This window comes from Borostomias antarcticus, assembly GCF_949987555.1.
Source record: "Borostomias antarcticus genome assembly, chromosome: 12".
Lineage (NCBI taxonomy): Eukaryota > Metazoa > Chordata > Actinopteri > Stomiiformes > Stomiidae > Borostomias > Borostomias antarcticus.
Window position 1 is genome coordinate 27,637,423 of NC_140245.1, and position 15,000 is coordinate 27,652,422.

General features: G+C 45.7%; 1 protein-coding gene across 2 annotated transcripts in view; it reads right to left on the bottom strand.

Moving 5' to 3' along the window:
- sugt1 (SGT1 homolog, MIS12 kinetochore complex assembly cochaperone) overlaps window positions 1-15,000 on the bottom strand; it is a 38,842-nt gene that overhangs the window by 15,209 nt on the left and 8,633 nt on the right. For both annotated transcript variants that reach the window (XM_084446677.1, XM_084446676.1), the window contains exons 9-10: window positions 14,037-14,133; window positions 12,586-12,693 (exon numbers count right to left, since the gene is read on the bottom strand). In XM_084446677.1, coding sequence (XP_084302803.1) covers window positions 12,586-12,693; window positions 14,037-14,133 — 205 coding nt within the window. The remainder of the gene's footprint in view (window positions 1-12,585; window positions 12,694-14,036; window positions 14,134-15,000) is intronic.

Below are 15,000 nucleotides of genomic sequence, written 5' to 3' on the forward strand. Positions count from 1 at the left end.
CAGAGTGCAGGGCAGTAAGAGATTAATACAGAGTGCGGGGCAGTAAGAGATTAATACAGAGTGCGGGGCAGTAAGAGATTAATACAGAGTGCGGGGCAGTAAGAGATTAATACAGAGTGCAGGGCAGTAAGAGATTAATACAGAGTGCGGGGCAGTAAGAGATTAATACAGAGTGCAGGGCAGTAAGAGAGAGATTAATACAGAGTGCAGGGCAGTAAGAGAGAGATTAATACAGAGTGCAGGGCAGTAAGAGAGAGATTAATACAGAGTGCAGGGCAGTAAGAGAGAGATTAATACAGAGTGCAGGGCAGTAAGAGAGAGATTAATACAGAGTGCAGGGCAGTAAGAGATTAATACAGAGTGCAGGGCAGTAAGAGATTAATACAGAGTGCAGGGCAGTAAGAGAGAGATTAATACAGAGTGCGGGGCAGTAAGAGATTAATACAGAGTGCGGGGCAATAAGAGATTAATACAGAGTGCGGGGCAGTAAGAGATTAATACAGAGTGCAGGGCAGTAAGAGAGAGATTAATACAGAGTGCAGGGCAGTAAGAGAGAGATTAATACAGAGTGCGGGGCAGTAAGAGATTAATACAGAGTGCAGGGCAGTAAGAGAGAGATTAATACAGAGTGCAGGGCAGTAAGAGAGAGATTAATACAGAGTGCAGGGCAGTAAGAGATTAATACAGAGTGCAGGGCAGTAAGAGATTAATACAGAGTGCAGGGCAGTAAGAGATTAATACAGAGTGCAGGGCAGTAAGAGATTAATACAGAGTGCGGGGCAGTAAGAGATTAATACAGAGTGCGGGGCAGTAAGAGATTAATACACAGGTAAAGAGAACCACAACAACATAGAAATGACAGACAATACCAAACTCAGCAATCAGAGCTACTGTGTACTACTGAGCTACTGTGTATATGCAAGTGTGTGTGTGTGTGTATGCAAGTGCGTGTGTATGCAAGTGTGTGTGTGTGTGTGTGTGTGTGTGTGTGTGTATTCAAGTGTGCGTGTATGCGAGTGTTTCAAAACAAACTCAACTAAACAGGCGAGTAAATAGAACATGAATGTATAAATATCCCTCGTCTTTGACAGGCGTGGAAATTAAAGTTGGAGTCACTACGCTTTCTATTCTGCTAGAGATGCGTTTGAGGAGTGTGTGTGTGTGTGTGTGTGTGCGTGCACGCAGCCCGTCTGCTCTGATCAAACACACTGGTGTGTAATTGGCTCCCTGTTGTCGTGGCGACCCCGGAGGGTTAGAATGTCTGTCAAAGCTGAAGACAGGAGGAGGTCAAACAGGGCAGCTCTGTCACACACACACACACACACACACACACACACACACACACACACACACACACACACACACACACACACACACACACACACACACACACACACACACACACACACACACACACACACACACACACACACACACACACACACACACACACACACACACATGCCTGCTCACACATAGGCACTCAGACACACACTCGCTGATGCACACACACACAAGCACGCACACACAACCTAAGGGAGTACTCTACCAACATTCTGCGAAGATGGCACAAATGTGTTAAAAGCTTATTATGCGTGTGTGTGTGTGTGTGTGTGTGTGTGTAGACAGCTTAGCCTTCCCTTCTAAGTTGACGTTAAGGAAAGCAGGCAAATGAAATGTGAACACAGAAGAGAGAATCTACAGTTTGGGAGGAAGACGACAGGAGTCTGTTCTAGTCAGTCCTCTCAGGGAGACGGGACGGGACCAGGAGTGTGTTGTGTTCTAGTCAGTCCTCTCAGGGAGACGGGACAGGACCAGGAGTGTGTTGTGTTCTAGTCAGTCCTCTCAGGGAGACGGGACAGGACCAGGAGTGTGTTGTGTTCTAGTCAGTCCTCTCAGGGAGACGGGACAGGACCAGGAGTGTGTTGTGTTCTAGTCAGTCCTCTCAGGGAGACGGGACAGGACCAGGAGTGTGTTGTGTTCTAGTCAGTCCTCTCAGGGAGACGGGACAGGACCAGGAGTGTGTTGTGTTCTAGTCAGTCCTCTCAGGGAGACGGGACAGGACCAGGAGTGTGTTGTGTTCTAGTCAGTCCTCTCAGGGAGACGGGACAGGACCAGGAGTGTGTTGTGTTCTAGTCAGTCCTCTCAGGGAGACGGGACAGGACCAGGAGTGTGTTGTGTTCTAGTCAGTCCTCTCAGGGAGACGGGACAGGACCAGGAGTGTGTTGTGTTCTAGTCAGTCCTCTCAGGGAGACGGGACAGGACCAGGAGTGTGTTGTGTTCTAGTCAGTCCTCTCAGGGAGACGGGACAGGACCAGGAGTGTGTTGTGTTCTAGTCAGTCCTCTCAGGGAGACGGGACAGGACCAGGAGTGTGTTGTGTTCTAGTCAGTCCTCTCAGGGAGACGGGACGGGACCAGGAGTGTGTTGTGTTCTAGTCAGTCATCTCAGGGAGACGGGACGGGACCAGGAGTGTGTTGTGTTCTAGTCAGTCCTCTCAGGGAGACGGGACAGGACCAGGAGTGTGTTGTGTTCTAGTCAGTCCTCTCAGGGAGACGGGACCCTAACCCTAACCCTCGGGACCGAGCCTTCGTCTTGACCCTTTCTCTGGCTCGTCTCAAGGGGGTCACATGACCCAGGTGGTTGGTTCCCCTCTGATGACTCTGCCTGTTCAGCTCAGACATAGTGGTTAGGGTTAGGGTTCAGCTCAGACATAGTGGTTAGGGTTAGGGTTCAGCTCAGACATAGTGGTTAGGGTTAGGGTTCAGCTCAGACATAGTGGTTAGGGTTAGGGTTAGGGTTCAGCTCAGACATAGTGGTTAGGGTTAGGGTTCAGCTCAGACATAGTGGTTAGGGTTAGGGTTCAGCTCAGACATAGTGGTTAGGGTTAGGGTTCAGCTCAGACATAGTGGTTAGGGTTAGGGTTAGGGTTCAGCTCAGACATAGTGGTTCGCCCTCATTCCGGGTCTCATGACACCAGTAAGATCACACCCTGCACTTCCTGTCCTAGTTTTTAGCAGAGGCCCATAGACCTCCATTATAAAGGGGGTGCGCGCACAGAGGGAAAAGGAGCTAACTTACCACTGCATGGATCAGTTAAATGTTGGTGTGTACGGACCGGTTAAATGTTGGTGTGTACGGACCGGTTAAATGTTGGTGTGTACGGACCGGTTAAATGTTGGTGTGTACGGACCGGTTAAATGTTGGTGTGTACGGACCGGTTAAATGTTGGTGTGTACGGATCGGTTTCATTGAGGACAAGGCGACATTTGAGCTAAACTTGCTATGACAGCGGTGTTCCCCTTTAATATACCACAATGTTATGAGGGGTCGTTAATATACCATAATGTTATGAAGAGTCGTTAATATACCATAATGTTATGAGGTGTCGTTAATATACCATAATGTTATGAGGTGTCGTTAATATACCATAATGTTATGAGGGGTCGTTAATATACCATAATGTTATGAAGAGTAGTTAATATACCATAATGTTATTAGGAGTCGTTAATATACAATAATATTATGAGAGGTTGTTAATATACCATAATGTTATAAGGAGTCATTAATATACCATAATGTTATGAAGAGTAGTTAATATACCATAATGTTATGAGGAGTAGTTAATATACCATAATGTTATGAAGAGTAGTTAATATACCATAATGTTATGAGGAGTAGTTAATATACCATAATGTTATGAGGAGTAGTTAATATACCATAATATTATGAAGAGTAGTTAATATACCACAATGTTATGAGGGGTCGTTAATATACCATAATGTTATGAAGAGTCGTTAATATACCATAATGTTATGAGGTGTCGTTAATATACCATAATGTTATGAGGAGTAGTTAATATACCATAATGTTATGAGGAGTAGTTAATATACCATAATGTTATGAGGTGTCGTTAATATACCATAATGTTATGAGGGGTCGTTAATATACCATAATGTTATGAAGAGTAGTTAATATACCATAATGTTATTAGGAGTCGTTAATATACAATAATATTATGAGAGGTTGTTAATATACCATAATGTTATAAGGAGTCATTAATATACCATAATGTTATGAAGAGTAGTTAATATACCATAATGTTATGAGGAGTCGTTAATATACAATAATGTTATGAGGGGTCGTTAATATACCATAATATTATGAGGAGTAGTTAATATACCATAATATTATGAAGAGTAGTTAATATACCATAATGTTATGAGGGGTCGTTAATATACCATAATGTTATGAGGGGTCGTTAATATACCATAATGTTATGAGGAGTAGTTAATATACCATAATGTTATGAGGAGTAGTTAATATACCATAATGTTATGAGGAGTAGTTAATATACCATAATGTTATGAGGTGTCGTTAATATACCATAATGTTATGAGGGGTCGTTAATATACCATAATGTTATGAGGAGTAGTTAATATACCATAATGTTATGAGGGGTCGTTAATATACCATAATGTTATGAAGAGTAGTTAATATACCATAATGTTATGAGGGGTCGTTAATATACCATAATGTTATGAGAAGTAGTTAATATACCATAATGTTATGAGGGGTCGTTAATATACCATAATGTTATGAGTAGTTAATATACCATAATGTTATGAGGGGTCGTTAATATACCATAATGTTATGAGGAGTAGTTAATATACCATAATGTTATGAGGGGTCGTTAATATACCATAATGTTATGAGGAGTAGTTAATATACCATAATGTTATGAGGGGTCGTTAATATACCATAATGTTATGAGGAGTAGTTAATATACCATAATGTTATGAAGAGTAGTTAATATACCATAATGTTATGAAGAGTAGTTAATATACCATAATGTTATGAGGAGTCGTTAATATACAATAATGTTATGAGGGGTCGTTAATATACCATAATTTTATGAGGAGTAGTTAATATACCATAATGTTATGAGGAGTAGTTAATATACCATAATATTATGAAGAGTAGTTAATATACCATAATGTTATGAGGGGTCGTTAATATACCATAATGTTATGAGGGGTCGTTAATATACCATAATGTTATGAGGAGTAGTTAATATACCATAATGTTATGAGGAGTAGTTAATATACCATAATGTTATGAGGAGTAGTTAATATACCATAATGTTATGAAGAGTAGTTAATATACCATAATGTTATGAGGTGTCGTTAATATACCATAATGTTATGAGGGGTCGTTAATATACCATAATGTTATGAGGAGTAGTTAATATACCATAATGTTATGAGGGGTCGTTAATATACCATAATGTTATGAAGAGTAGTTAATATACCATAATGTTATGAGGGGTCGTTAATATACCATAATGTTATGAGAAGTAGTTAATATACCATAATGTTATGAGGGGTCGTTAATATACCATAATGTTATGAGTAGTTAATATACCATAATGTTATGAGGGGTCGTTAATATACCATAATGTTATGAGGAGTAGTTAATATACCATAATGTTATGAGGGGTCGTTAATATACCATAATGTTATGAGGAGTAGTTAATATACCATAATGTTATGAGGGGTCGTTAATATACCATAATGTTATGAGGAGTAGTTAATATACCATAATGTTATGAGGAGTAGTTAATATACCATAATGTTATGAAGAGTAGTTAATATACCATAATGTTATGAGGTGTCGTTAATATACCATAATGTTATGAGGGGTCGTTAATATACCATAATGTTATGAGGAGTAGTTAATATACCATAATGTTATGAGGGGTCGTTAATATACCATAATGTTATGAGGAGTAGTTAATATACCATAATGTTATGAGGGGTCGTTAATATACCATCATGTTATGAGGAGTAGTTAATATACCATAATGTTATGAGGAGTCGTTAATATACCATAATGTTATGAAGAGTAGTTAATATACCATAATGTTATGTGGAGTAGTTAATATACCATAATGTTATGAGGAGTAGTTAATATACCATAATGTTATGAGGGGTCGTTAATATACCATAATGTTATGAGGGGTCGTTAATATACCATAATGTTATGAGGGGTCGTTAATATAACATAATGTTATGAAGAGTAGTTAATATACCATAATGTTATGAGGGGTCGTTAATATACCATAATGTTATGAGGAGTAGTTAATATACCATAATGTTATGAGGGGTCGTTAATATACCATAATGTTATGAGGAGTAGTTAATATACCATAATGTTATGAGGGGTCGTTAATATACCATAATGTTATGAGGAGTAGTTAATATACCATAATGTTATGAGGGGTCGTTAATATACCATAATGTTATGAGGAGTAGTTAATATACCATAATGTTATGAGGGGTCGTTAATATACCATAATGTTATGAGGAGTAGTTAATATACCATAATGTTATGAGGAGTAGTTAATATACCATAATGTTATGAAGAGTAGTTAATATACCATAATGTTATGAGGAGTAGTTAATATACCATAATGTTATGAGGGGTCGTTAATATACCATAATGTTATGAGGGGTCGTTAATATACCATAATGTTATGAGGGGTCGTTAATATACCATAATGTTATGAGGGGTCGTTAATATACCATAATGTTATGAAGAGTAGTTAATATACCATAATGTTATGAGGAGTAGTTAATATACCATAATGTTATGAAGAGTAGTTAATATACCATAATGTTATGAGGAGTAGTTAATATACCATAATGTTATGAGGGGTCGTTAATATACCATAATGTTATGAGGGGTCGTTAATATACCATAATGTTATGAGGGGTCGTTAATATACCATAATGTTATGAGGGGTCGTTAATATACCATAATGTTATGAGGGGTCGTTAATTAAGCAATATCACACTGAAGGTCATGCTATGGTCGTCGCCAGGACAACCGTGCCAATAACCCAGATAAAGCACAGCCTTGAGTGTGTTAACCCTAACCCTTGAGTGTGTTAACCCTAACCCTAACCCTTGAGTGTGTTAACCCTAACCCTAACCCTTGAGTGTGTTAACCCTAACCCTTGAGTGTGTTAACCCTAACCCTAACCCTTGAGTGTGTTAACCCTAACCCTAACCCTTGAGTGTGTTAACCCTAACCCTAACCCTTGAGTGTGTTAACCCTAACCCTAACCCTTGAGTGTGTTAACCCTAACCCTAACCCTTGAGTGTGTTAACCCTAACCCTAACCCTTGAGTGTGTTAACCCTAACCCTAACCCTTGAGTGTTAACCCTAACCCTAACCCTTGAGTGTGTTAACCCTAACCCTAACCCTTGAGTGTGTTAACCCTAACCTTAACCCTTGAGTGTGTTAACCCTAACCCTAACCCTTGAGTGTGTTAACCCTAACCCTAACCCTAACCCTTGAGTGTGTTATTGCCTTCATGTAACAGCACAGCGCAGGGGGTAAATATCTCTTTGAAAGAGATGGGTTTGCAGTGTTTAATTTCGCTAAACTGCGTTGCTTTGGATGAGTTGCTTCGGATAAAAGTGTCAGCAAAATGACTAATATAATGTAATGCTTTCAGCCATCCGCAATCCTAAACCGGTCTCCATTGTATACCATTGCTCTAGACAACGCCAGCTGACAGCGTTGACGGAGTGATACCTTTACCTGTGATTGGCCAGTTGGTATATTGTGGTTATTAGCACGGCTCCAAATGCGTCTTGGCCAATCACAATGCGCGGCATGTCGGAACTAGTTATTTAAATTAAGTTGATAATGCAGAAAGTCACTGGAAGAAGTCTTTATTTGTCACATGACTTTATACACACGCATGCAGATGCAATGGGCGACACGCGCATTAGGCCACCGCCGGCTAAATGGGTTCTCTGCCTTTGACCGGTCGCTGCTGCCCTTCCTCCAGTAGGGTTAGGGTTAGGGTTAGGTTAGGGTTAGGGTTAGGGTTAGGTTAGGGTTAACCCTAACCCTTTGACCGGTCGCTGCTGCCCTTCCTCCAGTAGAATAAGAGATATTAGTACTTGAGGATTAAGACGTGTAAATCAGTGACCACATCCTTATGACTTTGTAATATGCTGCTGACTGTCTTTCCAAATAATATTTAAAAAGATACTCTCTACCCAAATAATATCTAAAAAGATACTCTCTGGCCAACTGAACCAAGTTACTTGTACAAACTTGTACAAAAGTACAAACATTTCTACAAGTAGGCTATGGCCATTTTCATGGCTCTAGTGAAAAGTGAGCTAGTCTGAGCTGTGAGCTGAGCTGTGGGCTGAGCTGTGAGCTGAGCTGTGGGCTGAGCTGTGGGCTGAGCTGTGAGCTGAGCTGTGGGCTGAGCTGTGGGCTGAGCTGTGGGCTGAGCTGTGGGCTGAGCTGTGGGCTGAGCTGTGAGCTGAGCTGTGGGCTGAGCTGTGGGCTGAGCTGTGGGCTGAGCTGTGAGCTGAGCTTTGAGCTGAGCTGTGGGCTGAGCTGTGGGCTGAGCTGTGAGCTGAGCTGTAGTCTGAGCTGTAGTCTGAGCTGTAGTCTGAGCTGTAGTCTGAGCTGTGGGCTGAGCTGTGAGCTGAGCTGTGAGCTGAGCTGTGGGCTAGTCTGAGCTGTAGTCTGAGCTGTGGGCTGAGCTGTGAGCTGAGCTGTGAGCTGAGCTGTGAGCTAGTCTGAGCTGTGAGCTGTGGGCTGAGCTGTGGACTAGTCTGAGCTGTGAGCTGTGAGCTGTGGGCTGAGCTGAGCGCTTGTTTGCGCATCGCGGGGCCGTGCTACCCAAGGAGCCCTGTGGACCAGGGAACAGGAGGGCTTTGTGGAAGAGAGGGCTTGATCTCTCTCTCTCTCTCTCTCTCTTCACCATTTCCCTCTCTCTCTTGCTCTCCAACATTTCTCTCTCTCCACTTTCTGTCCACCATTTCCCTCTCTCTCTCTTTCTTCACCATTTCTCTCTCCACTTTCTCTCTCTCCAACATTTCCCCAGCCCTCTCTCCACCCCCTTCTCTCCAAGACTGTGCTCTTGTATGAGTGAGAGATAGTGTGTGTGTGTGAGAGAGAGTGTGTGTGTGTGTGTGTGTGTGTGTGATAGAGAGAGAGTGTGTGTGTGAGAGAGAGTGTGTGTGTGTGTGTGTGTGTGTGATAGAGAGAGAGTGTGTGTGTGAGAGAGAGAGAGAGAGAGTGTGTGTGAGAGAGAGAGAGTGTGTGTGAGAGAGAGAGAGAGAGAGTGTGTGTGTGTGTGTGAGAGAGAGAGAGAGAGAGAGAGAGAGAGTGTGTGTGTGTGTGTGTGTGTGTGTGAGAGAGAGAGAGCGAGTGTGTGTGTGTGAATCTGTGCTCTTGTTTAAGCTTCAGCACACGTGCACCTCTGGTATGCGGTGTCTACTGTTGCCATGGCGAAGAGAAAGAGTATGTCTGTGAACGGCTGCTGTGTGTGTGTGTGTGTGTGTGTGTGTGTGTGTGTGTGTGTGTGTGTGAACGGCCAATTTTTGTGTGTGTTTGTGTATATACAGGAGTGAACACCCGCTGATTGTTTGTTTGTGTGTGTGTGTGTGTGTGTGTGTGTGTGTGTGTGTGTGTGTGTGTGTGGGGGGGGGGGAAAGCAGGTTCTAGCTGCTGATTGGCCGGCCGGTCTCCCTGGGTGGTCTACTGGGACAGTGAGAAGAGCCGCTGCTGTAATCTATTCACAGTAATAAAGAAAAGGTGATAAAAAGGTCGTCTTGAGTCGAGCAGTACAAAACATGGGCAGAGGGGTGGAGCTAGCGACGGGGCGGAGCCAGCAAGGAGGGCGGAGCCAGCGAAGGGGCGGGGCCAGCGAAGGGGCGGGGCCAGCGCATCCGCCTACCTTTCAAAAACATTGTCTCATCAGGAGCAAATAGTCAGGACTAAATAAAAAACTAATTTATACACTTGAACGTTTGTGTAATAAAAACCTGTGTGAAGTGAGAGCTAACGTGGGCTAACCCTTAACCCTTAACCCTTAACCCTTAACCCTAACCCAGATACGCTCGACCCTTAACCCTAACCCAGATACGCTCGACCCTTAACCCTAACCCAGATACGCTCGACCCTTAACCCTAACCCAGATACGCTCGACCCTTAACCCTAACCCAGATACGCTCGACCCTTAACCCTAACCCAGATACGCTCGACCCTTAACCCTAACCCAGATACGCTCGACCCTTAACCCTAACCCAGATACGCTCGACCCTTAACCCTAACCCAGATACGCTCGACCCTTAACCCTAACCCAGATACGCTCGACCCTTAACCCTAACCCAGATACGCTCGACCCTTAACCCTAACCCAGATACGCTCGACCCTTAACCCTAACCCAGATACGCTCCACAGGGTTAGCTAACCCTTAACCCTAACCCAGATACGCTCGACCCTTAACCCTAACCCAGATACGCTCGACCCTTAACCCTAACCCAGATACGCTCGACCCTTAACCCTAACCCAGATACGCTCGACCCTTAACCCTAACCCAGATACGCTCGACCCTTAACCCTAACCCAGATACGCTCGACCCTTAACCCTAACCCAGATACGCTCGACCCTTAACCCTAACCCAGATACGCTCGACCCTTAACCCTAACCCAGATACGCTCGACCCTTAACCCTAACCCAGATACGCTCGACCCTTAACCCTAACCCAGATACGCTCGACCCTTAACCCTAACCCAGATACGCTCGACCCTTAACCCTAACCCAGATACGCTCGACCCTTAACCCTAACCCAGATACGCTCGACCCTTAACCCTAACCCAGATACGCTCGACCCTTAACCCTAACCCAGATACGCTCCACAGGGTTAGCTAACCCTTAACCCTAACCCAGATACGCTCGACCCTTAACCCTAACCCAGATACGCTCGACCCTTAACCCTAACCCAGATACGCTCGACCCTTAACCCTAACCCAGATACGCTCGACCCTTAACCCTAACCCAGATACGCTCGACCCTTAACCCTAACCCAGATACGCTCGACCCTTAACCCTAACCCAGATACGCTCGACCCTTAACCCTAACCCAGATACGCTCGACCCTTAACCCTAACCCAGATACGCTCGACCCTTAACCCTAACCCAGATACGCTCGACCCTTAACCCTAACCCAGATACGCTCGACCCTTAACCCTAACCCAGATACGCTCGACCCTTAACCCTAACCCAGATACGCTCGACCCTTAACCCTAACCCACATACGCTCCACAGGGTTAGCTAACCCTTAACCCTAACCCAGATACGCTCGACCCTTAACCCTAACCCAGATACGCTCGACCCTTAACCCTAACCCAGATACGCTCGACCCTTAACCCTAACCCAGATACGCTCGACCCTTAACCCTAACCCAGATACGCTCGACCCTTAACCCTAACCCAGATACGCTCGACCCTTAACCCTAACCCAGATACGCTCAACCCTTAACCCTAACCCAGATACGCTCGACCCTTAACCCTAACCCAGATATGTCGACAGCTCGCTAGAGTGCAGGACTCGTTAGCAATACTTGAAAAGTGGAAATCTGCGGTCAGTGACCAATCAGAGACCAAATCAGCCTCTCTGCCCCGCCCACTATCTGCGTGGGCCAATCGGCATCCGGTTGAAAATCCGACCGGATTCTCATTGGTGTCCACAAATATCCCAGCTTGTTCCTTTGTTAATACCGTAGCGAGAGCTTCTTGGTTAGGGTTAGGGTTAGGGTTAGGGTCAGATATATCCCAGCTTGTTCCCTTGTTAATACCGTAGCGAGAGCTTCTTGGTTAGGGTTAGGGTTAGGGTTAGATATATCCCAGCTTGTTCCCTTGTTAATATCGTAGCGAGAGCTTCTTGGTTAGGGTCAGAACAGCTGGAAGGAAACTGGGAGCAGAAACACACGTATTGACTGACTGTTAAAATCTGTTAAAATCTGTTTTCCCGCTGAGAATGGAACGCTCAAGGTTTGTCCAAAATGACAAGCGTCTGTTATAGAATTTACATCCAAACACCTTAAACCTTTTGTTCTCTCTCTCCTTTTGTAATTCACCACCTCCCTCAACCGTTTCACATAGACGGGAGCCTCCGGGAGGTCCACACACCTTGAATCTGTCTACAACAGAATAACCATCCTTTTTCATCCTTTGTCCCCAATTGCCGCCTTTTTCTCATGTCACATGTCTGTACTCTTGGCCACGCCTGCCATTTCATATGACGTACAATAGATTAGCCAATCACATCCTGGAGGCGCCGTACCTGTGTTTTGCTTGAATATAAGGCGGAGCAAGACCCAGGGCCGGCACTTCTTTGGATAAACCACTCTTGTTGCGTTGTCCAGAAAGTCCTTGCGCTCGTATGTTTTCACAATAAACCAGACTTAACCTTTTGAGCGAATCTTGGTAAATCCTTTTTTGACTAGATCAGTTAAATTCCATTACACGTCTTGTTTCTATTCTGCACTCAGGATGGAGAGAACTGAACAGATGATCTGCTCTGGGATCAGCTCATTTCCTCCTTTAGTGGAAACGAGAAAGAATCCCCCCTAAGAACAGATCCATGGCCCTTCCCTGAATAATGATGACAAGTGACAGTGTAGATATTTTCTATGCGTAAAACTGCTACTTAGGAAAAAAAGTTGATAACCGATGACAACAAAGGAGTGCTGTGATTGGCCGGTACCTTGGTGGAGAGGATCTTGAAGGAGCTCTGCTGGGGACTGATTGGATGAAGGAGGTCAAAGTTCAGGCTGAAGTCCTCCCCCGACGGGAGCACGACTCTGGCAGATAACTACGCAGGGCAGAGGAAACACACACGTCACAACACACACACACACACACACACACGTCACAACAACACACACACACACACGTCACAACACACACACACACACACACGTCACAACAACACACACACACACGTCACAACACACACACACACACACACACACACGTCACAACAACACACACACACACACACACACACGTCACAACACACACAAACACACACGTCACAACAACACACACACACACGTCACAACAACACACACACACACGTAACACACACACACACGTCACAACAACACACACACACACACGTCACAACAACACACACACACACGTCACAACACACACACACATACACACACGTCACAACACACACACACATACACACACGTCACAACACACACACACACGTCACAACACACACACACACACACGTCACAACAACACACACACACGTCACAACAACACACACACACACGTCACAACAACACACACACACACACGTCACAACAACACACACACACACACACGTCACAACACACACACACACACGTCACAACAACACACACGTCACAGCAACACACACACACACGTCACAACAACACACACACATACACACACGTCACAACACACACACACACACACGTCACAACAACACACACACACGTCACAGCAACACACACACGTCACAAAAACACACACACATACACACACGTCACAACACACACACACACACACACGTCACAACAACACACACACCCCTCAAAATCCATACAACATGCAAAAAACTGTTAATAATAGACACACGCGGAGGGGAACAGTCGGCTTGTCCGTCTGAATGATGATGATGTCTGCCCCCCCCCCCCCAGAAGCAGAATATAGGAGAGGGAAGGAGGGAGAGAAGAGAAAGAGGGAGGGAGAGAAGAGAAAGAGGGAGGGAGAGAGGACAAGGGATAGAGAGAAGAGAGGGAGAGAGAGGAGGGAGAGAGAGGACAAGGGAGAGAGAGGAGGGTTAGAGGAGGAGAGAGGGAGAGAGAGGAGGGTTAGAGGAGGAGAGAGGGAGAGAGAGGAGGGTTAGAGGAGGAGAGAGGGAGGGAGAGAGAGAAGAGAGAGAGGACAAGGGAGAGAGAGGAGGGTTAGAGGAGGAGAGAGGAGAGAGAAGAGAGGACAAGGGAGAGAGAGGAGGAGAGAGGGAGAGAGAGATATGGGTTCCTCTCATTACTCCTCCTCTACAGAACAGAACATCCCCACTCTGACTGTGAACATCTCAGAGACCCTCAAAACTGTTTGGACAATGAGACGTGTGTGTGTGTGTGTGTGTGTGTGTGTGTGTGTGTGTGTGTGTACCCGTTTCTCGGCGAAGCTGACGATGACCCCGTCTTTGGGAGCGTTCTTCACCATGATGGTGATGATGACCTGGGACTCGGTCTGGTACCAGTCATGCCTGAGTACACAAGGACAGGGTGAGGGTGTGGGTGTGCCTGGCTCAAGGGTTCAGGGACAGGGTGAGGGTGTGGGTGTGCCTGGCTCAAGGGTTCAGGGACAGGGTGAGGGTGTGGGTGCTGGTTCAGGGGTGAGGGTGCTGGTTCAGGGACAGGGGTGAGGGTGTGGGTGCTGCCTGGCTCAAGGGTTCAGGGACAGGGGTGAGGGTGTGGGTGCTGGTTCAGGGGTGAGGGTGTGGGTGCTGGTTCAGGGGTGAGGGTGTGGGTGCTGGTTCAGGGACAGGGGTGAGGGTGCTGGTTCAGGGGTGAGGGTGTGGGTGCTGGTTCAGGGACAGGGGTGAGGGTGCTGGTTCAGGGGTGAGGGTGCTGGTTCAGGGACAGGGGTGAGGGTGTGGGTGCTGGTTCAGGGGTGAGGGTGCTGGTTCAGGGACAGGGGTGAGGGTGTGGGTGCTGGTTCAGGGACAGGGGTGAGGGTGCTGGTTCAGGGGTGAGGGTGAGGGTGCTGGTTCAGGGGTGAGGGTGTGGGTGCTGGTTCAGGGGTGAGGGTGTGGGTGCTGGTTCAGGGGTGAGGGTGAGGGTGCTGGTTCATGGGTGTGGGTGCTGGTTCAGGGGTGAGGGTGAGGGTGCTGGTTCATGGGTGTGGGTGCTGGTTCAGGGGTGTGGGTGCTGGTTCAGGGGTGTGGGTGCTGGTTCAGGGGTGTGGGTGCTGGTTCATGGGTGTGGGTGCTGGTTCAGGGGTGTGGGTGTGGTTTCAGGGGTGTGGGTGCTGGTTCAGGGGTGTGGGTGCTTGGTTCAGGGGTGTGGGTGCTGGTTCATGGGTGTGGGTGCTGGTTCAGGGGTGTGGGTGCTGGTTCAGGGTGTGGGTGCTG